At 38.4% G+C, this 27,255-nt stretch overlaps 1 protein-coding gene across 1 annotated transcript in view; it reads left to right on the top strand.

The window, feature by feature from the left end:
- Nucleotides 1-27,255, top strand: part of EFCAB5 (EF-hand calcium binding domain 5) — a 93,477-nt gene that overhangs the window by 22,298 nt on the left and 43,924 nt on the right. The window contains exons 6-9 of the mRNA XM_041000233.1: nt 1,116-1,680; nt 16,175-16,331; nt 18,867-18,915; nt 21,709-21,779. Of these exons, the coding sequence (XP_040856167.1) occupies nt 1,116-1,680; nt 16,175-16,331; nt 18,867-18,915; nt 21,709-21,779 (842 nt within the window). The remainder of the gene's footprint in view (nt 1-1,115; nt 1,681-16,174; nt 16,332-18,866; nt 18,916-21,708; nt 21,780-27,255) is intronic.

Genomic DNA, 27,255 nt, shown 5'->3' with positions numbered 1-27,255 from the left:
TTCTCTCTCACACACACATATCCCTTTTCTCTCATTTCCAAAGATTGTGTTAGAGAGTCTATAGGTACCCGTTCACAGCCCACCATCTTAGTCTGATACCTCCATCCTGCATTTTAAAATTATTATTTTCCATAATATGGTTTTATAGGTATAAGGATCCCCAATCTGCCTCTCCTCCCTCCCCCCAATTTTTTCCTCCCATATTATTACAATAGAATAATCTTTCAGCAACAGTCAGAAGCCCAGCCTGCAATTTAAAAATGTTGACATGAAAGAGGCTGGAAATATATTTTAAAAAAGAAATATATTTAAATACACATACATGATAGATTCTTTTTTCTTTTATTAATTACATTGCATTATGTGACACAGCTTTATAGGTACTGGGATTCCCTCCACCCGTCCCCAGACCCTCCCCCCATGGTGGATTCCTCCACCTTGTTGCATTACCACAGTTCAAATTCGTGATAGATTCTTTCCAATGCTTACTCAATACACATTTCTCCACCATTTGCCTGCCAAATACACTAAAGTTTTGCAGCAGATTGAAATCACTTCACATCATAGAAGTTTGATCCAAACCTTGGGCATCAAGGAATAAATCATGACTGTGCAAAACTATTTATAGTAATCTTACCATTGATCAGTGTAAGGATTGATGTGGCACCCCAGTTAGGGCCATTGAAATGGAAAGGGAAGTCTTAGAGCAGAGAGTCTGGGATCTTTCTCTTGGATAATAAAATAGGGCCTCAGGAGGAGAATATTCTTCTGTCCTCAGTCCTTTATTTCCTATGGGGAGGTGATGCATGGAGCTGGATAGCCATCATGTTGATCATGAGGTACAAGCAAGAAAAGTAATGAAGTGAAGGAACAGTAGAATCAGTCTTGGTACTAAATGAAATGATTCTGATTAGGTCAACAGTAAGTACTGTTATGGTTAAAGGGATTCTTGTGTGATTTTCAGCTGGCAGTTTTATAACATACTAGTTATTTTTATATAAAATTTAATATATATACTAAACATGTATATTCATATTTAGTTTGAATATTTCTTTCATCTTGCATCTCTTATCTCTCTCTCTCTCTCTACCCTCCCCCCTTGCCCTCAATTTCAGAATTAACCATGGAGGAGCAGCCAACAGCTTCAACTCATTCTGACCCTAGAACCTCAGGGAATATTGTGATTAGAAAACCTGCAAAAGTGATTTTGGATTTAGATGAAAGTGAACTGAAATCAAAGCTGGAACAACCATGGAAGAAAAATCTTTTTGCAAGAGTGGAAGCAAGGGCCCAGGCGATGCAACAAAAAATAATAGATAAGGATAATATGAAGAAGGAACTAGAAAAAAAGACTGAGAAGATACTTCCTAAGGATGATTTGGCCAAAGAGTGGTTTAATACCGAAAGCCAGACACTGAATACTCGTGTATATTTGCTCGATAAGCTTCTACCCACCTTGGTTCCTGCAGCGGAACAAATGTTAATGCAGATGGAAAAGAAACAGTTTTCAACAGAAACTGACATTGTAACCAAGTTTGATCCAATTAATCATTTGGGAGAATATTTAATGAGAAACAATCCTTTTTATATCAAAGACCCAGGCATGTCTGGTTACCAGAGGGTGATGAGAGATGTCACAGAAGACCTGAAGATTCATGTTCCTGACACTATCTGCAACAGGTACAATTTGTCATATTTTCAATTGACGATCTGTTTCCTTACACGGGAAAGCTAGAACAATAATGTAGTCACACAAACAAGACAAAAATGAAGTGATTTCATAGTTATTCAAAAAATGTTTTTAATGAGCTACCTACCACTTTGTGCTTTATGGTTTTTGTTTTGTTTTTGAGATACTGTGAAGAGTGAAGTTATGTTAAACAAGTTCCGAATATTTGTGAATTTAACTATCTCACCAGGGTTCTAATTATGTTGTGGTGCAGTGAGTTAATTTGCCAGTTGGAACACCAATATCCCATCTCAGAATGCCTGGGATTGAATCTCACCTCTGCTTTCAATCCCATTCCTATCGATGGATACCCTAGGAAGCAATCGATGATGGTTCTCCCTACCACTGCTATGAGAGACCTGGGTGGAGTTACATGCTCCCAGCTTGGGCCTGGCCCAGCCCCAGCTATGACAGGGCACTTGGAGAATGAACTGATAGAGAGAAAATCGTTCTCACTGCTGCTCTACCTTTCAAATAAATAAACTTTTTAAAAAAGTATTAACTTGTCTATGTGGGGAGGAAAATTGAGAGGGAAAACTAAAGCAAACCTTAGAATAATTTGAATTGAAATCTAATATTTATGAATTCAGAAAATGAGCATCTGCAATATATGCCCAGTGCTTCTTTGTTATTTTAAATGTCAGTTTATTTTAATTGTATTTGAAAGACAGAAAGAGAAAGAGAAAGAGGACAGAGAAGTACCTTCCATCTACTGAGTCTCTCCCCAAATGTCTGCAATAGCCAGGGCTGGGTCATACCAACGCAAAGGGCTAAAGCTCACCTGGGTCTCCTACTTGGGTGACAGGGACATCTAAGCCATCATCTACTTCCCAGAATGCACATTAGCAGGAAGCTGGATTATGAGTAGCTAGAACTCAAATCAGACACCCAAATATGTAGGTCCCCATGGTGCACCTTAACCCTTGTGTCAAATGTGTTTCTGAGAATGCCTTCCCATTTATTCACTGCATTTTTTATCCATTAGTGTTGTCTTTAAGTTTTTTTTTAATATAGGTTTTACATCTTTTTTTTGTAGATTTATTGCTAGTTGCTTCATTATTTTCTTTTTGTTGCTATTATAAGGGATCTCCTTTCATTGCATTTTCTATTGATATAGTCTGAACACACGAGAACTATTAATCTCTGTATGTTTTATATTGTGTTACCTTACTGATTTAAAAAAAAGAATTATTTGTTTTTATTGGAAAGTCAGATATACAGAAGAGGAGAGACAGAGAAGAAGATCTTCCCTCTGTTGATTCACTTCCCGAGCAGTTGCAATAGCCGGAGCTGAGGCAATCTGAAGCCTGGAGCCTGGCGCCTCTTCCAGGGTCTCCCACGCGGGTACAGGGTCCCAAGGCTTTGGGCCATCCTTGACTGCTTTCCCAGGCCACAAGCAGGGAGCTGGGATTAGATCCGGTGCTCATATGGGATCCTGATGCATGCAAGGTAGGGACTTTAGCTGCTAGGCTACAGGACCAGGCCCAATTTTTCCTTTAAAGTTTGATAGAATTCAGCAGTGAAATAATCTGGTCCTAGACTTTTACTTGTATTTCATTTTTCACCCTTTTGATAAGCATTTAAAAAATATTATTATGGATGCATGGATTTTAATACATATTCAATGTATTCTAATTGGTTATAAGTATTTAAGTATGTAATTATTTATTTCAAAAGACAGACAGAGAGCTCTGATCTGTTGGTTCACTGCCCAAAAACCTGCAGCAGGTGCAGCTGGGCTAAGTTAAAACCAGGAGGCTGCACTAGCCAATGTTGAATCAAAGCCAGGAGTCAGGAGCTTCTTACAGGTTTGCCACACGGATGTAGGGTCCCAAGGACTTGGGCCATTCTTCACTGCTTTCGTATAAGCAGGGTGCTAAACCAGACATGGAACAGCCAGGACACCAATTGGCACTCATTTGGGATGTCAGGTAGGCAGACTGAAGCTTAGCCTACTATGCCACAGTGCTGGCCCCCAAGAAAATTCATTTTAGTTATGAGTCAAAAATCGTGAAAATACTGATGAATTTGATTACATAAAATGTGAAAGGTTTGTGTTTGGCAAAATTGCGTCACAATTACTTCATATCTGCTATTGCAGTATAAAAACAGACAATATGTAAATGAGTAGCATGGCTGTGTTCCAGTGAAACTTTATAGACAGAAAAATATGAGTTCCTTATAACCTTTACATGACGGAAATGTTATTCTTGTTTCAATTTGAATAGCAAATCAGGTGGTGAGCAAGATATGACCCACCCCTTTGCCCAGAGGCTTTGATATGCTGTTCCTTGGTTTAAATGACATCCGTTAGGTCTCTTCCAGATTTAAAAGATAAATAACACTTTTAGTCTCCAAACCCCTTTCTGAGCCTCCATGTTTTCCTTGAATATCTACTATCTGTGGAGACCTTAATAAAATTTACAGGGAAGTATAGTCCTTTGTCACTTGTCCTCATGTTCTTCCTATAAGGTAAATGACTAATTAGAACCTTTAACTAGTACTATTTTAGAATTAGGTAAATATTATAATCCTCTAAAGTAAAGTAAGATTTATGTACGGAATTTTTTTGTGCAGACATATACTTTTTTTTTAGTTGAAGAATAGACAATAGAATGCTGGATTCTCTGCCATCATCTATACCTACAGTGTCATGACACATTTAAATAGCAGAATAATGGACTTAGGACTGTTGCTGAACAATATACTGTTGTAATGATATAGCGGGTAAAAGCGACAGGAGGGCGTAAGGGCATGGGAGGGGATATCCCTGTGCCTATGGAACCTTATTATGAAAAAAAGAATTAGCAAACAAACAAGCAAACAAAAAGAAATTATACTTTTAAGAGTATAGTATAGCCTACGAATGATAGCAGAACTACCTGAGGTGTTTGGTTAAAAATCTAATAGGGGCTGACATTGTGATGTAGTGGTTTAGGCATCCACTAGCATTCCATATGGGTGCCAATTCTGGTCCCAACTGCTCTGCTTGTGGTCCAGCTCCCTATTATGCACCTGGGAAAGCAGCAGAATGTGACCCAAGTGCTCGGGACCCTTCACCCACATGGGAAGCCCACATGAAGCTCTGGGCTCCAGACTTCAGCCTGGCACAGCCCCTGCCATTGTGACCATTTGAAGAGTGAACCAGTTGCTGGAAGATTCTATCTCTCCTCCTCGCTCTCTAATTCTACCTTTCAAATATGAAAAAAAAACCTTAAAAAATGCTAGATTCTTCCTCAGGTCTTCTGCATCTGAAACTTTAGAAATTGCAGCACTTGCAAGAAGTTCCACAGATTAATACACATATTAAAATTTCAACACCAGATTAAAGAGAAACCAAATTAAGGATATTTTAGTGTTAGTGACGTTTCAACTACACACAGGAAGCAGTATCATTAAATTTAACAACAGCTTAAAGAACATTTGCACTCACTATTCTGACAGAGCAATAAATTAGATTTATTTAGATCTATTTCCCTAAAAATATGAGGGCCTGGCAGTGTGGCCTAGCAGCTAAAGTCCTTGCCTTGAATGCCTGGGATCCCATATGGGCACTGGTTCTAGTCCCGGCAGCTCCACTTCCCATCCAGCTCCCTGCTTGTGGCCTGGGAAGGCAGTCAGGGACAGCCTGGGGCCTTGGGGCCCTGCGCCCATGTGGGAGACCAGGAGGAGGTTCCTGGTTCCCGGCTTCGGAACAGCACAGCACCGACTGTTGCGGCTCGCTTGGGGAGTGAATCATCGGACGGAAGATCTTTCTCTCTGTCTCTCCTCCTCTCTGTATATCTGACTTTGTAATAAAAATAAATAAATCTTTAAAAATATATATGTACTGTTTGGGGACTGGTGTCAAGACTGTATTTATATAGACAGATTTGTCCTCCAGTTACAGTTATGTAAATTTCTAACAGTACACAAACATCTAGGTATTTATCATAACTATAATAATAATATTATGTAATAATAATCTATAATTATGGACAAACTAAGACTGCTATCCAGGGTCTATTCATTCCCAATCAATGACATGATACTTGTAGATTGACCTTTCTTGAAATGAGAGTTTGAGTATGTAGAATCATTTGAAGATTGTTAACAGCTTTATTTTTTACTGAAGCACTCAATGGTAAGAATTTCATGAAAGAGTTAAAGCAATCAAAGATGCTTTGTTTGCCGGATTGTTAGGATTAGGGCTTTATCCCCTTCTGGCAAAACTCCAAGATCTGCTTGTCAACAGATGACAGTGTCAGGCTTGTGTAGACTATTCAGAAATCCTAAGGATGCCTTACAGTGGTGCATTCTACTCTCAATGTCTACTGACTTCATGTTTTGATATGCGGCAATCTTAGTGAACACAGTGCTTCTTTAAATTCTCAGGAATATACATTTCATTGCTGTGTTGTCCTCAATCCACTACAGAACCTTGGAGAACAGTACTTTTTAGGAATAAGATTTTTTTTTCCTTATTTATATTCAAGAAAAAGAGACAAAATAATTTTTATTGTTTCATTTTCTCCTGGGTGACAGGTGTTTGGCGTAGTGGTTCAGATGCTGCTGGGAATGCCTCTATCCCATGTTGGAGTGCTAGGTTTCAAGGACTAGCTCCACTGCCAATTCAAATGTTCCTGCTAATGAGCACTCTGGGAGGCAGCAGGTGATGGCTCAAGTGTTGTTGGGTCCCTGCCATCCTGTGGGAAGAGCTGGATTGAGTTTCTGGCTCCTGGTTTAAGCCTGGCTCAGTTGTGGCTGTTGGCAGGCATTTGAGGAGTGAAACTGTGGATGGCAGATATCTATTTGGCTGGCTCTGTCCCTCTCCCATCACCACTTACTCTCAGGATCTGCCTGAACAGCAAGTGGGAGAGAAGAGCCAGGTCCAGGAATCAAACCCAGGTAATACAGCGTGAGACATAGGCAATTTAGCTAGCAACTTAACCATTAGACTGAATGCCTGCCCCTAGAAGTGCACTGTCATTCTTCCAAACAGCTTTTGTGAAACTGTAAAGAATATTAGATTAATCTATTTTACCTTCCTTTGTATTTTCTTTTAGGCTTTGTATTTTGCTTATTGGGGTTTTTTTTGGGGGGGGGGTGCATTTTGTTGTTTTGTTTTGTTTTATTTGTCTTTGTTTTAGTAATTTTACCCTTTGACTTGATTTCTCCAGTACTTGGAAATGCTTATTTGATAGATCATGACTACTTTATTGTGAACTTACAATGAAAAATATTTGCTCTTAAGATCATGACTTGACTATAATGGCAATTACATATGTATATATGTTAAAGTCATATAGCCATGTGCCAGAAAGATCAATTTTTTATTTGATATTTTTAAAATTAAAAACAGTTTAGCATTGTGGCACAGTTACTTAAACTACCACTTACACAATCAGCATCCACATCAGAATATTGGTTAGAATACTGACTCCTTCCAATCCAGCCCCCTGCTAAGATGCCTAGGTAGGCAGCAGTCAAAGACCTGACTATTTGGGACTTGTCATCTACGTAAGACACCGTGAGGGAGTTCCAGCTCCTAGCTTTGAGCTGGCCCAGAACCGGCTGGTGTGATCATCTGGGGAGTGGACTGGTGTATGAAAGATCTCTCTGTTCCTCTACCCCCATCCCCCAACTCCCTGTCACTTTTTCAATAAATAAATCTTTCAAAAATGCTTAGACAGTGAAGCTAAAAATATTATTAATGTCAGAATTTTCAGATACTCTATTCCAGGGAAGCATAGCCTGTTATACTACAAATTTTCTTTCTTTTCTACCATCAGTCCTGGTACATAAAGCTCCTAGAATAATAGCTCAAATGAGCCAAAACATCTAAGAAATGGAAAACAAAAACTTGGGTTTTTTCCTCTGTGATGCATACTTACTTCTCGTGTGGTATTGGTTCCTGATCCTTATAGCTATTGGTTACTTCATAGTCACAGAGTCTGTGCTATATCTTGAGTTACAATTTAGGCATTTTTTCCCAGCGATTTTTTTTCTTCTTATTATTAATGTCTTCTGCCTTTCTGCATTAAGAGAAAGAATCACAAAGACATAATCAAAGACCTACTTTTCTCTAACATAGCTACATGGAAGACCACCAGTATAGACACTCAAGCGTCAAGGGTGCACAAGCAAAATAGAATTTAAAGTAGATAGAGATGTGCAGCTTGATTTATTATCATTCCTTACAGCCTAACTCCCTTGTAATGTTCAAGGAACTTATGTGGTCTTTGTGCCAAATTCATTGTGCATGTTTTTTTTATCAGAATGTAGTTTCTGCAAAGGATTCTCTCAAATTTGCTCCAGAGTGCTTACGTTTTATATATTTTTAAAAGAGCTTCAAACTGTCTCACTCATCCTAACAAAATGCCAGCACTAGATTTGGCAAGCCAAAAGGAATGTTTCATTTTTGATATGGGTCTTCCTCAGTTGCCAGGAGACAGGCTTCCTAGACAGCTGTGGGCTCATACTCCACACCAGCTGCCACCCCTTTCCTGAGCCAAACCCTGGTGCTTATATTTGCTAGGAAATCTTGCAGGTGCCTCTCCACAGGTGGTATTAGTAATATTAGTCCTCTTGTCAGTGTGTGCTGAATAGCAGGTTTTCCTCAGCCTAGCAAACCAAATTATGTCAAAAGTGAGGAAATAAATCAGGAAAATATTATTGTTGTGTTTAAATGACTATTATGCCTAATGGTGCATGGTAAGACTTTAACCAAACATGTTCTACTTCTGTTTAACCTGAAGCGTGATTATGTTCATATCCATGTCTAAAGCATACTATGGTGCGTGTGTGTGTGTGTGTGTGTGTGTGTGTGTGTATTCTGTTATTGAATAGAGGTTCAGCCACTTAAAGGCTAGGAAATCAGGATCTGCCTCGTAGCCTACACTCTACTTTGCAACTTGACGCCAAATGAATCTCTGATCTACCTCAGTAGCATAAAACATTCGTAGAGACCCAGAGGAAGCTTCTGGCTCCTGGCTTCGGATTGGCTTAGCTCTGGCTGTAGAGGCCTCTTGGGAAATGAACCAGCGGACCTTCTCTCTGTAAATCTGCCTTTCCGATTATATACATATATATACATATATACATATTTTTTACATTATATAAATATACATATTTTTAAAAAATAAAAGACACCACTTGAGATGCCCACATAACATTGGAGTGCTTTAGTTTAGTCCTGACTCCTCTCCATATTCTAGTTTCCTGCTAATGCATATCCTTGGAGGCAGCAGGTGATGGCCTCAAGTGCTGAGATCCCTGACACCCTGAGGGAGACCTTGCTGGAGTTCTGAACTCCTGGCTTCAGTTTGGTCCCGCTTTGCCCACTGTAGACATATGAGGAGTGAGCCAACAGATAGGAGACCTCAGTATTCCCTTCTCTTGATCTCAATCTGGTTGCTGCCTTTCAAGAATATGAAAATAAATAAACATTTTTTAAAGAGCAAAGTAAAATCTGAAATGCCATGTCTACATTTAAATATTCCCTTTTCTCAATTTTCTATGTGGCTATTTATTCTCTGCTTGTCCTTTTATTTCCTCTGGGTTACCTCCTGTTGCGTTTGTTCCAACTCAGGTATGCTTTGTATTTCTGAAGCACATGTAGACTCATGTCAGCCCTTAGCACACATTTGGTATTTACTGCCCCAGAGTCCCAGGAAGACAGGGATTAATTTCTGTCATACCTGTATTTGGACACTGATCACAGTGGTTGCATGAGTTGGGGTTCAAAAAATGACTGTTAGCTGAATGAATGATCATTTAAATGTGTTGAGAAATTTTTGTTCTGTTAGTGTTTGCCAGATGACTATTGACTGGTCAGTGTTGAGCTATACCTTATAGGGAAAAATACAAAATTTAATTTTTCTCATGAAGAATTTACATAACCTAGCTGGAGAATATAATTGAAACATAGTCAACTTTATCCCAATAATTATTCACCTACACTTTCCCCACTTTTCACATACTTCTCAGTTTGTTCTATCTGGCTCTCATACCTTGCTTTCCTCAATAAACGGCACTTTGGAAGATCACAGTGATGACATCCACACTGCTAGAGCTCAGGACAAAGTCTGCATTCCTTATCTTGTGTCCTCTTAGCAGTATCCCATGATGCCGACCATTTTCCTATTTTCTCTTTATTTCCACGGTATCATACTTTCTAATTTGCCTTTTACTTTGGTGTTCAGTCCATTTCAGTGTCCTTTCCTAGTTCACTTTTCTGCTACCTGGCCTTAAAATGTAAGTTTTCTACCCTTGGGCATTCTCATTTTAAATCCTGACCTCAGTTCCCATCTACAACTGAGGTCACATCTGTACTCACAACTTCAGATGTGTATCTGAAGGCCAAATGCCTTCTTTGAGATCTGTAGTTCATACAAATCATCCATTCAGCACTTGCATATTTCACAAGTGCCTCAATTTCAACATGTCATTGTCTTTATGTGGTTTTCCATCCGTCCATGTCTTTGGATGAAAACAGAGGGATCAACCTTTGACACCTTTCTACTTCTGCTCAATGCATTTCCAGTCCATTATTAAGTCTTAATGATTTTATCTTCTTTTTCTCAAATTTGCTCTTTTTTTTTTTGCCTTCTCCCACTCTTCTCATCCTAATCCTAGCTACCTTGCAGCTTGCTATTGTAGCATTACCATTGTAGTATTGTCACTTGCACTGTTGCAGTATTCTAATTGATTTGTACAACTATCTTACAGTTATTCTTACTGTCTTTCAATTCTTTATTTGTAGTGATAAATATCTGGAGTAATTTTATAGGGCTGATTTTCCCTTGTTGTCCCCCAGTGTGAAAACTTTCATCCCTTTATAATTAAAGACCAAATTGCTGAACTAGAACTGTATGTATGATCTGTTCCTGGCCTTTTTGTTTTTGTTTTTGTTCTGTCTCCTGGTTCTCTCCTCACACTTTACACTTCAGGCCCGCCAGGCTGTAGGATTTCTTTCAGTTCTTCAAGCATGTTATGCTTTCTTCTTCTTCTCCTTCTTTTTTTTTTTCTTCAGCGTCTACATACACCTTTCCCTCTGTGTATCATTCTTCATGTTTATCTTATTCTACCAAACCTGGAGAGTGCGGCTCAAATACTACTTCAGTGTGAAATTAGGCCAAGATTTTCTTTGTATGCTCTCAGAGCATCTTATGTCTTTCTTTCTTTGCTTTTATTGCAGTTGTAATGGCTAAATTATGACAGGTTTATCAATGAATCCCCAACATCAAGCACTGTATGTTGTGAATAATGTTCATGTGTTTAAATAAATCAATTAACCATCCTTACCTAACTTCTACCTTCAGGATGAAAGTTTTCTTCTTGCCTTTTTGTTTTTCATTTTAAATACATAAGTTATGTCTTAATGCCTGATGACTGTAGAAAGGTTATCTCATTTTTATACTTTCCTTAATTTGGAGTAATTTGATGGTTAAGTGTGAAATCTCTAGAATTAATCATTAGTATTTAATGCAGATGTTATGATAAATGCTCTTCATTATTTTATAAAATTTAAAATAGGCCCAATTACTATTTATCTATTCAAACATTACTGATTAATGACTTTGATTTTTCTTAAGTCATTAAATGTTGTTGGTTGGCTATTTCCAACAAAAGCAGAGGTAATTGGATTACCATGCAGCAGGCTAAGCTTAAATCTAAGGTGGTGATGGAAAGGCTTCCAAGCCCAAAGCTTGAAAGCTTGAAAGCAAGTTCCAGTGTTCAAGAACTTTCCAACATTCTGCATGTACCCTCTATGTTACTGGCAAATCCCATGGCCACAGGAGGACAGAAAGGATGCAGAAATAGGCTCCACTTCTTCATAAAAGAAACTGAAAAGTCACCCTGCAAAGCAACATGTATATAGGAATGGGAATAATCTGTAAATTTTTTTTTCAATTTACCGCACCACAACTTTCCTTCCTTCCAGTCCCCTTAAACATGGACTTACATTTAGAATATGTTTGTATATTTAGAATATGTCCACTGTATGCTACCCAAAGTTGAGACTTTGGGATGAACAGAATTCTGCTGAATGAGATAAGCATCCTCATTTGTGAGTCAGTGCAGGCTAAAAAAGAGAAAATTATTCATTACCTGAATGGGTGACACAATCAATTTAAAACCCATTTGGATTACATTTGGATCTCATGTACAGTGGCCCTGAAGCACAAAACTAGATTTAGTTTCTAAATGTAGGCTTCAGTAAGTGGGAGGAAATGATGTCTGAGCTGAAACCTAAAGTATGCAGAGGATCTAGTCAGGAAAAGACAGGGAAAAAAAACATTTCAAGCAGATGGAAATATGACAGAAAACCAGTTTTGTGAATCTATTTTTGGGTCACTTTAAATACTGGAGCTACTCAGTACTTATCACACCATAGCATTTACTTACTTTTTGACATAGGATCTTAAGATTTATCATGACAGAATCTGTGGATCTGTAGTCAATGCCCAGTAATTTTTATAATGAGTGAATGACATATTTAATGAGTAGGTGAGTGAAAAATGAGAAATAGGAGAGTGAAAGACCCAGATACAGAATGGAGATCCACTGCAGAAGGAAGGTGGATATTGAGGAGATTGTCACACAGAGAGAGGGAGGTAAGACAGTTGGGAGAAACACTAGGGGAAGAGCAGAATGAAAGACAAAAGAAGGGTTGCTTAGCTATTGCATGGGGACTTAGCACTCCTTTACAATACTAATTAGTCCTTTAGCAGTCCAAATACAGGCCCTTCTGCACTATTAAACTGCTTTTATTTTCAAACTTCAAAGTTTATTTTTATTTTTGAAGGCCTTTTTTTCCTAAAGAAATTTTGAAGACCATATGTAAGCATAAAATAATAAGATTTTAGCACTTTGTTCAGATCATTAAAAACACCCAATTTACACCTAAAAGTTCTGAAGATCTTTTGTTTCAAAATATATGTCCAATAGTCTTTTTGCTTTGAAAGGCAAAAGCTTGCATCAAATATTGTTAGAAAAAAGAATTGCACTTGAAACCAGTAGCTATTTTTATTGTTCCATGCCATTTGATTTCGTTTTGATCAAAACCGGTTATGGGATTTTGAAGTCCTAATAGGACTGTTGTGGATAGGAACAGCTCACATCTTAGTCCTTCGCTCATTCTCAGTTTAGAAATTCTTTCTCTGAGTACAGGGTAACTGTTATGCTCAGGACCCCAGCATGTGACTGGCTAAAGGCAGTAGACCAAGATATACACTAGACAGATATCTGTAAAATTTGATGCAAGACATCAGAATCATTGAATTTACTTGTTATAAATTCATCCTCCAGTCTTCCACTAGCTGGGATCAGAATCCTTCCATTAGATTTTTGGGTCCGGGGAAGAGACAATTCTACCTTAAGGCCTAAGTGTGTCCACCCTTGCTTTTAGCATATAGATGACAGCTTCTAGGGTTGTTCTTGCTACTTCTTTTTTGAAATTGCAAAATAACCATTTATGGTTGTCTGTCATACTGATAGGGCACAAAGTTCAAAGACTAATGAACTCTTTGTAGACTAATTACATCAAACTAATTAACTTACTTACCACCTCAAATATCATATTTTTATGGTGATAACATTTAAAATTTAATCTTAGAAAATTTTAAATACATAGCAAGAGTTGATGCTACTGGAAAAACAGAATTAAGAGATAAGCTTGCTATGGAGCAAATGTTTTTTAAAAATATTTTTTAATTTACCTGAAAAGCAGAGTTTACAGAAAGAATGAAGGACAGAGAGAGAATCTTCCAACTGTTGGTTCACTGCCCAAATGGCTGCAAAGGTAGGAGCTGGGTTAGTCAAAAGCTGACAGCCAGGAGCTTCTAAGTCTCCCATGTAGGAACAGGGACCCAAGCACTTGAATCATTTCACTGCTTTCCCTAGCACATCAGCAGTGAGCAGGATTGGAAGTTGAACAGCCAGGGCATGAGCTATCTTCCATAGGGGATGACTGCATTATAGGCAGTGGTTTTATGCATTATAATACAACACCAGCTCCAGGTACAAAATATTTGAATCTATGCTTAATTTTTTAATAATATATTTGCATGGCATTCAAAACCATTTTGAGATGTAGAAAGAGAGAAGATGAAAAAGAGAGAGAGAAAAAAAACACTTCTGTCTGCTGATTCAGTACTCAACTGTCTTTCACAGGGCTAGGCTGGTCAAAGCTGGAAGGCAGGAACTCAATCTAGGCGATGGCAGAAACCTAACTACTTGACTCATCAGATATTTCCCTCATCATCCCCACTCCCACACACGCAGTATCTGCATTAATAGGCAACTGAGGCAGGGGCTAAGAGTCAAGCAATGGGGCTGGCACAGTAGCCTAGCGGCTAAAGTCCTTGCTTTGAATGCGCCACGATCCCATATGGGCACTGGTTCACATCCTGGCGGCCGCCTCTTCCCATCCAGCTCCCTGCTTATGGCCTGGGAAAGCAGTCAAGGACGGTCCAAAGCCTTGGGACCCTTCACCTCCATAGAAAACCCGGAAGAAGCTCCTGGATTCTGGATTAGGACGCTCAGCACCGGTCGTTGCAACCACTTGGGGAGAAAATCATCAGTGGGAAGATCTTCCTCATGTCTCTCCTCCTCAGTAAAAACGAATAAATCTTTAAAAAAAAAAAAAAAAAAGGTCTGGCGTGGTGGCCTAGCAGCTAAGCTAAAATCCTTGCCTTGTAAGTGCCAGGATCCAATATGGATGCTGGTTCTAATCCTGGCAGCCCCGCTACCCATACAACTCCCTGCTTGTGGCCTGGAAAAGCCGTAGAAGATGGTAGAAGATGGCCCCAAGCTTTGGGTTCCTGCACCCACGTGGAAGACCTGGTTGCCTTGGAATCATGCACCGTGTGGGAGGCCTGGAGGAAGTTCCTGGCTCCTGGCTTCAAATTGATGCAACTTCGACTGCTGTGGTCACAAGATCTTCCTCTCTATCTCTCCTCCTCTCTATTTATCTGACTTTCCAATAAAAATAAGTAAATCTTAAAAAAAAAAAAAAGAGTCAAGCAGTGAATGAAAGAGCGTTGTTATGGAATTTTAACCAATATCTTTTTTCCTGCTGTTCTGTGCCAATAACCTATGAACAGAAGCCAGGCAATAGTTTGGGACCACAGAGTTCTGTTTTGGAGCACTACGAGAGACTCAGGGCAATGGAAACATCCTAAATCCAAACTCATGTTGTTTTTTTTTTTTTTTTAAAGTATTCATCTATATATTTGAAAGGTAGAGTTACAGAGAGAGAGAATGGAATATTCAGTCAGCTGGTTTACTCCCCAGATGGGTGCCGTGGGCCCCAGCTGGGCCAAGGCCAGGAAGCTAGCGCTCTATGCAAATCTCCCAAGTGAGTAGTAGGAACCCAAGCACTCAGACCATCTGCTGCTTTCCCAGGTGCATTGGCAGGGAACTTGAATCAGCGATATACCTGCTGAGCTAAGCACTTGCCTCTCCATCAGCTTTTTGAAAATCTTACATATGAATGGATCTAAAAAAATGCTTATACAATGTTTACAAAAAAGTTTACATTTCACAATATAAACTTATCTTTTAGTTACATTTTCCTTCCATGTTTTCGAAATACCCATATACAACATACTATTAACTGTACTCCCCATTCTGTTCAATACATTAAAAAAAATCATTTATTCCTGCTTCTGAAATTTTGTACCATTTGACCATCATGTCCAAAATCTTTACCCCAATACTTTATTCTCAATTTTCATGAGTCATATTATTTTAGATTCCACAGTTAAGTAAGTATATTTAAATAAGATAAGTATATGATTTTTGACTTTTCATGCCTGACTTATTTTACTTAGCATAATGTTTTCTAGTTCATGTTGTTACAAATGACAGAATTTCTTTCTTCTTAAAATTGTGGATAACATTCCATTGTATATATACATATTTCACATCAGTATCTTTTCATTATTTGTTCATCTGCTGATAGACGTTTAGATTCCGTAGTAATAGATAAATGTGACAGTGCAGATACACTTTCAATACCGTGATTTCAAATCTTTTGGGTAACCACTTAAATTCAATACACTGATTTTCAATATACTAAATTCAAATATTTTGGGCAAAGATAGATTGCTGGATCATATGATGATTCTGTTATTAGTCTTTTAAGAACTCTTTATATAGTTTTCTATAGTGAGCATACTAATTCACATTTCACAGTACTTATTATTAAATGTAGTATTTGTCTGATCAGAATAAGACCTATCGGTATAATAAGACAAATAATAGTAGAAAACAGCTAATGACTAATGTCAAATTCAGTTGCAGGATCAATCTCAATGCAGGGTGGAATCAAGGAAGAATTCAGGGAAAAAGGAGAGGTACAGGGTTTCAATGAGGTTCTGAACTTCTGCACTCTGCCATTTGAACAATCTGAACTTAATTCAAGGGGTTTAACTTATGTTTTACGTCCATATCCTCCAGAGTGTCCAAGATGAAGGAGAAAGTTAAGCAGAAACGAGAAAAAAGAGAACGCATAAGTCTAGTCAAAGCCAAGGTGGCCAACATGCGTAAAGAAGCCCTGCAAGAGCAGTTCAATGAATGGATTCTAGACCCCAAAGGAATGATTCCTTTGGTAGTGGTAAGAATAAGAGCTATGTGGGAAAGGTAAGGGGGTTGGGTGATGAATGGGCAGTTGCCTGAATCTTGACTGAAATGCTAGGAGTCACCATCAGTATTTTGAGTACTGCTGAATTAAGTCAGTTCTTGACCTGGTTGTTCTCAAGATTTGATTCCTTTTATTTGGGGGGTGGCATCAAAAGTAAAATCTAGCTATATTTCTAAAATCTGGTTCTGGCAGTGTTTCCAAACACAAGGCTACTAAGAGACACAAATTTTATTTGCTTGTTGTGTATTTGACCTTTCCTGTGAGACCTAAGAGACAAAGTCTCTTGCTACAGGGAGCAATCATACTCTAAAAGTTAAATATTTACTTTTGAGTGTGTGCAGATTTGAAAATAATTATTGATTTGATGTTGTACCAAGCATACTTTAATGAGAATAATAAAAATAGATTAATAAAGACAGCCACAGATTGGGAGAACATATTAGAAAAATACAAAACCAGTAAAAGACAATAGTATACTAGTATACAAGGAACAACTTAGACATCATGATAATAAATCAAACAAATAAAAGATGAGCAAAAGATGTGATTTAGCACTTCACTAAAGAAAATATGTAGATGCCAAATAAGCATATAAAAATATGCCCAACATCATATATCATTAAGGAATTATACATTAAAACAGTAATGAGATACTACTGCTCGACTAGCGAAACAGTGAAAATCCAACACCAGATGCTGCCAAGGAGACTAAGCAGTAAGAATTTTCACCCATTGCTGGTAAGAATGCAAAATTGTTCAGTCACTCTGAAAATGTTGTAGTTCCTTCTAAGACTAACATTTTACTTAAGACAAATACTGGATGATTCTACTTATACTTATGAGGCATCTGGATTAGTCAAATAGAGCACATAGAATGATGGTTACCAGAGGATAGGGGCAAAATAAGAGGAGTTGTTTAAATGGATAGAGGGTTTTAGATTTGCAAGATGGAAAAAATTCTGGGAGATCTGTTTCATACTGATTTGAATATGCTTACACATATATAGTACATTTTTAGATGGATGAGTTGATAACTCTTATTACGTGATTTTTGTTTGTAATTCGCACAACTGAACCAAACCTACTCTAAACACGATCTGATAGTATCTCTCCTTGATATTTAACCAAATGAATTGAAAACTTATGTTCACACATACAAAAAAAACTGCATGCATGTATTTATAGAAGCTTTATTTATAATTGATGAAACTTGGAAGCAAGCAAGATATCCTTCACTAAACAAATGGATATTAAATTATGATGCATTAATGAAATGGAATATTATCAGTGATGAAAAGAAATGAGCTCTCAAGACACTGAAAAACATAGGGAAATTTTTTGTGTAAGTTACCAAGTCACAGAATCTGAAAAGCCAGTCTGAAAGACTACATCCTGTATGATGCCAACTGTGATATTCGGGAAAAGGCAAAACAATGAAGATAGTAAAAAGATCAGAGGTTAACAGGAGTGAGAAAGGAAGAAAGGATCAAGGTAGCAAAGACAATTCTGTTGATTCAGCAATGGTAGATATCTGTCATTATACATTTATCAAAATGTGTAATGCACCACCAAAAATGACATAAACTAGGGACTCTGAAGTGACAATGCTAGTCAGTGCAGATTCACTGTCTGTAATAAACACACCACTGGTGGGGGATCCGGATAGTAGAGAAGGTTATCCTTGTGTAGGGAGAAGGGGTAGTTTCTCCTTAATTTTGCTATGAACCTAAAGTTTCTCCAAAAAAAGTAAGATCTATTTTTAAAAATGGAATAGGAAGAACTGTGGAATTTTATTTTTAGTTATTGAAGAACGAGGAAGTAGGGAGGATTCTTTAAACTGCCAAAGGTGCCTTTGCTCCATTGCACACAGTGTTGGAAGGTTACTAGAAATATTTCTGGAGGGGCAAAATGAGGTCACTCAGCATCTCAGCTCTTCTGTTGGGAAGTTTCAGAAACATTGAGGACACATATGTGAAAGCACTTTATATACTTTGAAATAATTCTGTACAACTAAGTTTGAAATGTTATTATTTCTGTCCTAAGTTCATAAAGACCATTCAGCACTTAAATAGAAAGACAATATATGAATTTTTTAAATGATTTATTTATTTTTATTGGAAAGGCAGATATACAGAGAGGAGGAGACACAGAGAGGAAGATCCTCTGTCCGATGGTTCACTCCCTAAGTGGCCACAGTGCTTTGAGCTGAGCCATTCCGAAGCCAGGAGCCTCCGGGTCTCCCACGTGGGTGCAGGGTCCCAAAGCTCTGGGCTGTCCTCTGCTGTTTCCCCAGGCCACAAGCAGGGAGCTAGATGGGAAGTGGAGGCATCAGGATTAGACTGGTGCCCATATGGGATCCTGGTGCATTCAAGGCAAGGACTTATACAAGGCATTCATGCTGGGCCCTGAATTTTAATCTAAAATACTAAATATGTGGTAAATGGAGAGTAACATATCGTTTCTTTTCCCTCCTCCTTTTTTTCTTTCCCCTTTTGTTTTTATTCATAGGTTCAGAATGTTCTTCACGAATTTTTTCAGAAGCCAGAAGTTGAACTTGGTAAGTTGTACCTCTTGTTGTTGTGTTTTAATTTTCCTTCCTTCCTTCTTTTCCTTTCTTTCTCTTTTTCTTTTTTTTTCTTTTTGTTTGTTTGTTTGTTTCTTTCTTTCTTTCTTTCTTTCTTCCTTTCTTTCTCTTTTTCTTTCTTCCCTTCATGCCTGCCTGCCTTCCTTCCTTCCTTCCCTTCTTTAAGGAAAAGCATTGAATTCAGATACAGAGGAAACATTGAGACATATGTTATTCAGTGGTCTAATAGATGAACGTAGTCACTCTCGCTTTTTCCAGGTAGAAAATATAGAAAAGCAGAGGAGCAATCAGTAACCCTCTTTCCTTCAGGCCAATGGTTCATCTTATTACAAATAACCTATAATGCTTCCTTATTATCCCAGAATATATTACACAATTTCAAAAGAAAGACATTATCTTAGCTGTAACTTAAGGCACAAACTCAAGGGAAGACATAAAATTATATGCACTGTATTGCAGTATATGAATGGCTTGGTTACAACTTCACTAGACAACAGTGGAGTCGTTAAACATTTCTACCTACATATAATGAATGTTTAGATATAAGAAAAGCAAAAGCATTTTCAACTGACAGTTTTCAACTGACGGTGTTTCAAAATAAATGCAGAATGAATTAATTTGTATACATGTATATATACATACAGATGCAAAATTATACAAGTATGCTATATTAAAGTTCAAATTCAATCTATGAGATCATCTCTTATTACATAAATATCTGACACAGTAAACAACTTGAACTCTTGGTGAAGTTTCTTCCTCAAATTTTCATGGTAGTTACATTCTTAAAAATTTTAACAACAAAAATATACTTGGTGCTCATATGTAGAGTTAGATTCTTGATTCAAAAGTATTATAAACAGGTTTTTCATCTACTTAAATGTCTAGCAGGAGGAGGGAGCCTAGGATTGTACAAGAACCACAGGAATTCTGCCTCTACACCCACTCCACATTACTGCAGCAACAGAACTCACCCACAGATTTCCACCGTGCTCTGTAGGGGGAAGGAGGATAGCACCACCCCCAAGGAGAACCACAGAGCTTGCTGCTTTGATTTTCAAAGATTTCCTTGTATGAAATTAGGCAAGAAAATCTGACTTTTCATTTAAGATGCTAGAGTTTTAGGCACTGAGACTTGCATATCTGATATCCAATTGACTTTCTCTAATTGATTTGTTTGACCATTTGTGCTCCATGAATAGCAATGGATTATTTGAGATCTATTCTCATTTTTCAATGAGATTCTCCCCATCCTCCTGATCACTGTTACCCCAAGTTAGCAATTACAAAGTGGAAGAATGACTGTAAACTCTTTTTATGTCCTTGTGATAGCATAGGATAGGCAAGAAGAGTTACTGATAGGAATAAAAGCAGAAGCCAGTACATTGGCTCTTCCATCATGAACTTTAATACAATCTGTGTTTGCTTGGTAGAATCAGTAATGATTACATAATTGCCCTATAGAATGGTAGATTATATATTTTTATTTGGACTACTGCCCCCTTTACCATTATTATTATTATTATTATTATTATTATCAAAATTTTTATGTGAATGGCAGAGTCACACAGAGAGCAGGGGGGAGAGAGAGGGCGAAGGAGAGAAAGGGGGAAAAAGAGAGATCTTCCATTTACTGGCTCACTCCCCAAATGGCTAAAATGGCTGGGGCTGGCTCAGGCAGAAGCCAAGAGCTCATAATTCCAGCATGAATTTCACATTTTTTGCACCAAACTGACCTTATTCTTTTGATTCCACATGTATGTTTTGTTCACAATATCAATGAACTTTCTGAAGAGCCTTTATATGTAATTTATTTTAACTACAGATAGTCATTATAAATAATATCAGGGAGCCCAGCACAATAGCCTAGTGGCTAAATTCTCGCCTTGCATGTGCAGACATCCCATATGGGCATGGTTTGTAGCCCAGCTGCTCCACTTCCCATCTAGCTCCCTGCTTGTGGCCTTGGAAACTACTTAAGGACCACCCAAAGCCTTGGGACCCTGAACCCACATGGGAGACCCAGAAGAAGCTCCTGGCTCCTTGCTTCAGACCAGCTCAGCTCTAGCCATTGCAGACACTTGGGGAGTGAATCAGTGGGCAAAGATCTTTCTCTCTGTCTCTCTTCTCTATATGTCTGACTTTCCAACAAAAATAAATATTTTAAAAATGAAAGAGAAAGAAAGTAAGAAAGAGAGAGAGAAAGAAAGGAAGTAAGGGAGGAAGGAAGGAAGGAAGGAAGGAAGGAAAGAGGAAAGGAAGGAAGGAAGAAAGGAAGGGAGGAAGGAGGAGAAGAAGGAAGTCAGGCTAATGTGGCATGACAGGTAGACCCACTACCCGTGACACCACATCACTTATGGGCACTGCTTCATGTCCCAGCTGTTCCACTTCCAATCCAGCTCAATGCTAATGGCCTGAAAAAGAGGAAGATGTGACAAATGTTTGGGCCCTTGTCACCAACATGGAAGATCTAAATGAAGCTCCTGGTTTCTGATATCAATATGGTCCTACCCTGGCTATTGTGGCCTTCTGAGGAAGAACCAGTAGATGGAAGATATCTCTCTTTCGCTCTCTGAAACTGACTTTCAAATAAGCAAATAAATATTTAAAAAAATAATGTCAAGCTCAGGCATTTCTTATTGTTTTAAGAAACAGTAGGGACAAAACAAAGAAACCAATTATATATTCTTTTAAAAGCACTATAATATAAATATAAAATATAAATGCATTACAATCAAACTAACTAGCAAATAACCTTTATTTCAGAATCATGTTGTCAACAATTGGATATTATTAGCTCAATGGAACCTGGATTGAACAAAATGGAATTTACAGAAGTAAGAAGTTATATAATATTTGGGTCAAACAATAATGCCTGTTTTTTTGCTGCATGTTGTAGATTAAATAGAATTAACAAAATGAAATGAAACATAAAATGTTTTATAAATTGTCAGGTATATTTTGAAATATTTTAACTCGCTGAAATTTATGTTAGATCTTAGAATCAAAGGCATCTTACAATTTCTCTTCATCAATGGCTCCCATGAGGTGAGAGTGTGAAAAACTTCCCACTTCACCTTATGGGAAAATCAAGAAAAATCAATACTTTATACTCAGTGAAATCTGTCTACAGAAATAATAATAATAACATCTAATACTTTCAAAGCATTTCCTATGGGCTAAGCACAGTTCTAAAATACCCATTTATGCTGTTGTACAATCCTTCAGGTACATTGTCCTCTACTTTTCTTTTGTTGTTCATCTTTTACTTTTATAGATGAAAACACTGAGGTACAGAAAGGGTAAAGTACCTGCAGATTGTCTACCAACTTGTGGAACATATGAAATTTGATTCAGATAATTTGATTCCCAAGTCTATATATATTATAACTCTGAGAAAATATGAATCAGTTGTGGTAGAGAGACTGAATACAGCTATTGATACCGGAGTCTGACATCTTTGGTGGCCTGTTTTATAATATTTCACATTTCCTCTATGTCCCTTTGTTTTTCGGTAATGAGTCCCAAAGTACAGATAACATTTTCTTTTTCTTTTCACACACTTATTTCATTGAATGTACAGATTATATACTGTATGCAGTTTTTAGCTTCTGTATGAAGGATTTCTTTTTTGGAATGTTCATTGTACAAATAAGAATTGATATCTCAGTTGTGTTCTGTATTTTTTTTAGATTATCTGTCTGTCTGTCTGTCGTCTGACATCCATCAGGCACATGGCTAAACTAATAGCCAAAGTTGCTTATATGCTCCCTACAGTGCAGAATCCATAATCGGAGTCACCTCCTTTGCTGGTTCTCACACACAAAGCCAGTGTTTCTCCTACACTACATCAGCCCAGACCCAGTTCCAGACAAACGGGGATGGCTCCTATACCTCCACAGTTTGCCAGAGTTACTCAAGCTAGTCAGTCTGTGGCTATTTACCTTGCCTTGTGTTTCCTGGGTGAACCCAGAAAGGATTCTGACTTGGGCATTCCGTTTGCTCTTTCCTGCTTCTGCCTCTTGACCAACATCTGATTATTTTTCTGTGGCTTTTGGGTAATGGATTTCTCTTGGAAATTCTAAGTAACAAAAATGCTGCAGGTCAGGAGTTTACTCTAGCGGGTGAGACGTCAAGTAGAATGTCCCTATCCCCTCATTAATGTGTCTGGATTCTATCCCTGATCCTAGCTCCTGACTCCAGGGTTCTAATAATTCAAAATAAAATTTTTATGCAATATAAAAACTAGGAAGCTAACACTGACACAATGCATGAATGTGCTATGTTGCTTTATCACATGTATAGATTGGTGTAACCACCCCTGAAGCTAAGATACCACAGCACCACTTCATGAGTTCAAGTGAAATGTGGACATCATACCTCCTTTGAAGTCTCTTTAGACTTTTCGATCTATGTGATTCTCTTCAATATTCTTGTGCATATGTCATATGGATAAATTTTGCTTCAATTATTACATTCAAGAATGTGTAAAATGTGAGGAAAAAAAGGCTATTAAATATATTTGTATTTTTTGCTCTGTTCTTTCTTGATGTTTCACAACTCCTTCTTTTATCCATTCTGTCTCAAGGACTTTCTTTATGCATTCTCTTAGAACATGTCTTCAGACAACTAATTCTATGCAGAATAGGTCTTCAAGTGACCAAGACTTTCAGGAAATATTTTCCCCCCTTTATTCTTGAAGGATAATTTCACTGGAAATAGAACTTTGAGTTGGCAGGCTTTGCTTTGAGTGCTTGAAGAGCATGCTTTGTCTGGCCTGCAGGGTTGCTGTTGAGAAATCCACTGTGATTTGAACTGTTTTTCATTAAAAGGCAAGGATGCCGTTTTTCTCTCACTGGTTTGTCTTTACTTTTCTCAAGATTGGTTATGATGTCTCCTGTCATCAGTCCCTGAGTCTGTACTGTTGAGATTTGCTCAGCTTCTTGTAGCTGTAGGCTTATGTTTTGACAAACATGGGAAATATTAAACCATTATTTCTTTGGAGTTTATTTTTTTAGCTCCACTCTTTTTTTCTCTTTCTAGAACTTAGCTGGCACAAAAGTTAAATCTTTGTTGCTTTCCCATTTTCTTGGCATCCTGTGAAAAATAAAAGGTTTTTAATGAAGCCCATTTTTTTTCTTTTATTGCTTTGACTTTTGGTGTCCTATCTGAGAGACCACTATCTCATTCAAGGTCATTGCCCAATTGGATAGATATTCTTTAATTGACTAATTTTTTAAAGATAAATTTATTTTTTATTTGAAAGGCAGCTTTTAATCCACTGGCATGGGCAGGAACTGGGAACAGACAGGGCCGGGCCAGGCTACAGAACCCACTGACATGCTGAGTTGAGGTCAGCCATGCCAGACTGGGCCACAGCACCCATAAGCACACGTGAGATCTGAGGTAGGCGGGGTGTGAGCCCAATAGGAGGGGCTGCAGGGGGTTCCCCTGCTGGGCCACTACTCCCATTGGTGAGTATGAGAACTGGGACCAGGGGCAAACCAGATCGGGCAGGGCTATAATACCTGTTGGCCTGCATGTGAACTGGGTTAGGGGGAGAGCCAGGCTGGACTAACTTGACTGTATCTATTGGTGCAGGCATAGACCAGAATAAGAGCAGGTTGGCTGGACTTTACTCCAGCATTAGCTAGCAAGTGTTGGGACTGGGGGCAAATCCTGTCAAGCTAGACTGCAGAACTGCCTGGAGAGTGCAAGATCCAGAAGTGGGAGTGAGCCCAGTGGGGAAACTGGACACCTCTCTCATGGGCTCCAATTCCCACTGGTGAGCCCTCCCATGGGACTGGGGAGGACCTGGCTACACAGGCAGTGGCACTTGCTAGCATGAGTTTGGGCTGGATAGTGGAGTTGGTTGGGTTGAACCAGGCTCCAATGCCCATTGACATGTACGAGAACTGAATGAGATGTGGGACAGACTGGACCAGTCTGCTGTACATACTAGCAAGCACGGGAACCAGGGCTCGGGGCAAACCTAGTGGGAGTGCTTGGGAGACACTCTGATTAGGCTGCAGTTCCTATTGGTGTACATGAGGACCAAGTATGTAGTTGGCAGGGTTGGGCTGGGCCACAGCACCCATTGGTTTACATAAGAAATAGGACTAGAGACAAAACTAACCCAGCAATTCCAACTACCAGTGTGTGCGTAGGCTGATGTGGGTGATGTATTGGCAAGCACAACCAAGAGTCAGATCTGGAATCACTTCAGATGAGGTTTTTTGAATCGCAGGATGCAGAACTCCAACCATGGGGAGAATTGCAGGATCTACAGTCTGACCATGGAGTACATGTGTCAGAACTCAGTGGCTAAGACAGAACAGTAGACAGCATGCTCAGATGCACATAGAGGACATGGCAGTCCATTGGGGCCTGCAGAGGACATCTGGTACCATAGCAGAGGAAGGAGGGCAGAAAAAATTGGTCAATGACTCCAGCCAAGCACTGACAGAAAATGTCTGGGGAAATGAAGACTCTAAGGAGTACTATGTTAGCAAATGAGATCGGCAAGATTGACAGCATTTCAGAACTATCAAAACCAATTGGGTAGAACTCTTGGAGTATGGCCCGAACCACTGGGACTCTGGGTTGCTATCGGGTGGCCATTCTCCATCCCTGGGTACCAGAGTGGTTGGGAAACTGTATATGGCCTCTCTCCTTATCTTTTGCATTTCCCCCCAAAAAAGGATGACATCTTACACTACTATTCTGCTTTATGGGAGGCAGAAAAGAACTTAACTGTGCTCAAATTTCTACCAAAAAGACTGACGATTAGGTTGTTGAGGCAGGTAGGGAATTCAGTATTCGGAAAAGCTCTTTGGTTCTGCTGTAAATTTTATTCTTTATAAAGTTGTGTGCCAGTTGAATAATAACTTATGAGTCTTTCACATGGATTCAATCCTAGCATATCTCTTACATAATATATTCTAAATTTACCTAGTTGATATTGGTAAGAAAATGAAATGTCAATTTCAGAAATTATGTGTTAATGAAAAAAATTATTATTCTTTAGTAACAGATTATTAAATTGGATTTTTAAGAAATAAAACATGTTGATTACACATAAGTTACAAGCACTAAGAACCAACTTGACCTGGTGTAGCTTAAGATGAAATGCACATAAATTCAAGGACTCCAGGAAGAGAAAAACTTCAAGTGTGTTTCTCTATGCTGTTTCATCTGTCTCTCTGTGGATGAACTCTTAGCATTCATGGCTGGAAGAGGACTATGGCCACCTCATAATTCTCACATTTGCATTTTCAGGGTAGCAGAGTATGTCATACCTGGCACTAAAATTACTTTAAAGGCCCCTGAGAAACAGCAAATGCAGAAAAAGTATTGTAGTCTTTCTTTCCTTCCTCAAAATAGGATACTAAATTGCCATGTGAAAGATATCCTCTCTGTACCAGGAAACAGCAAGCATTCTACACCTGGGATTCTTGGCCCGGAGAATTCTGTACAAACAGACCTTGTTTTTTAAAAATCTTATCTTCCTTAAGCTTCTGCATAATTTAGTTACTTTCCCACAATTGTCTCTCTTTCTTCAAAAGGCATGTTTTACCACTTTAGGTCTTCATTTCTTTCATTTATTTTTTTAATCCCCTGGAAAGACCCAGAGCAAAGTTAATATTTTTGTCTTTTTTTTTAATTTACATTTTTAATATAAAGAGAATAGATTTACTGTAATTCATAGAGTTCTAAGAATATAGTGTCTCTTTATTCCTACCTTCTTAATGCTTTTCTTTCCTTTATTCCATTTTGTATTAGCTTTGGAGATAACATATTTTTAATTTACTTTATAGCCCAAGGTTTAAGCTCTAGTTACATTAAAAAATCAAACAACTAAAAAGAAAAAGAACAGTATTCAACAGAAATGTAGATAATGGCTATGAACAATAATCAATTGAGATGGCATCAGTTTCACCTGTGATCAGTATATTTTTGTACTCTATAAACTACAACAAATCATAGAAAATGTGATATTTACATTTTGGGGGTTTGGCTTATTTAACTAAGCGCAATAATCTTTGTTTGTGAGCATGAGAACCAGGACTGGGGGCAGGGCTAGCTGGACAAGCAGTGGCACCTGCCAGCAAGAGTGTGGTCTGGCCAGCAGGATAGGTTGGGCTGAGCTAGGCTCCAACACCCATTGATGTGTACAAAAGCCAAATGGAATGCAGGGCACTGGACCAGTCTTGCTGCACAATCTGGCATGTGCAGAACTGGGGCTGGGGGCAGACCTGTTAGGGATTATTGGGGGTCTCTCTGACTAGGTTACAGTTCCTGCTGGTGTGTGTG

Source organism: Ochotona curzoniae, unplaced genomic scaffold, assembly GCF_017591425.1.
Source record: "Ochotona curzoniae isolate NIBS_2020 unplaced genomic scaffold, NIBS_Ocur_1.0 scaffold_2453, whole genome shotgun sequence".
NCBI lineage: Eukaryota > Metazoa > Chordata > Mammalia > Lagomorpha > Ochotonidae > Ochotona > Ochotona curzoniae.
This window is presented reverse-complemented; position numbering and strand designations above follow the sequence as displayed.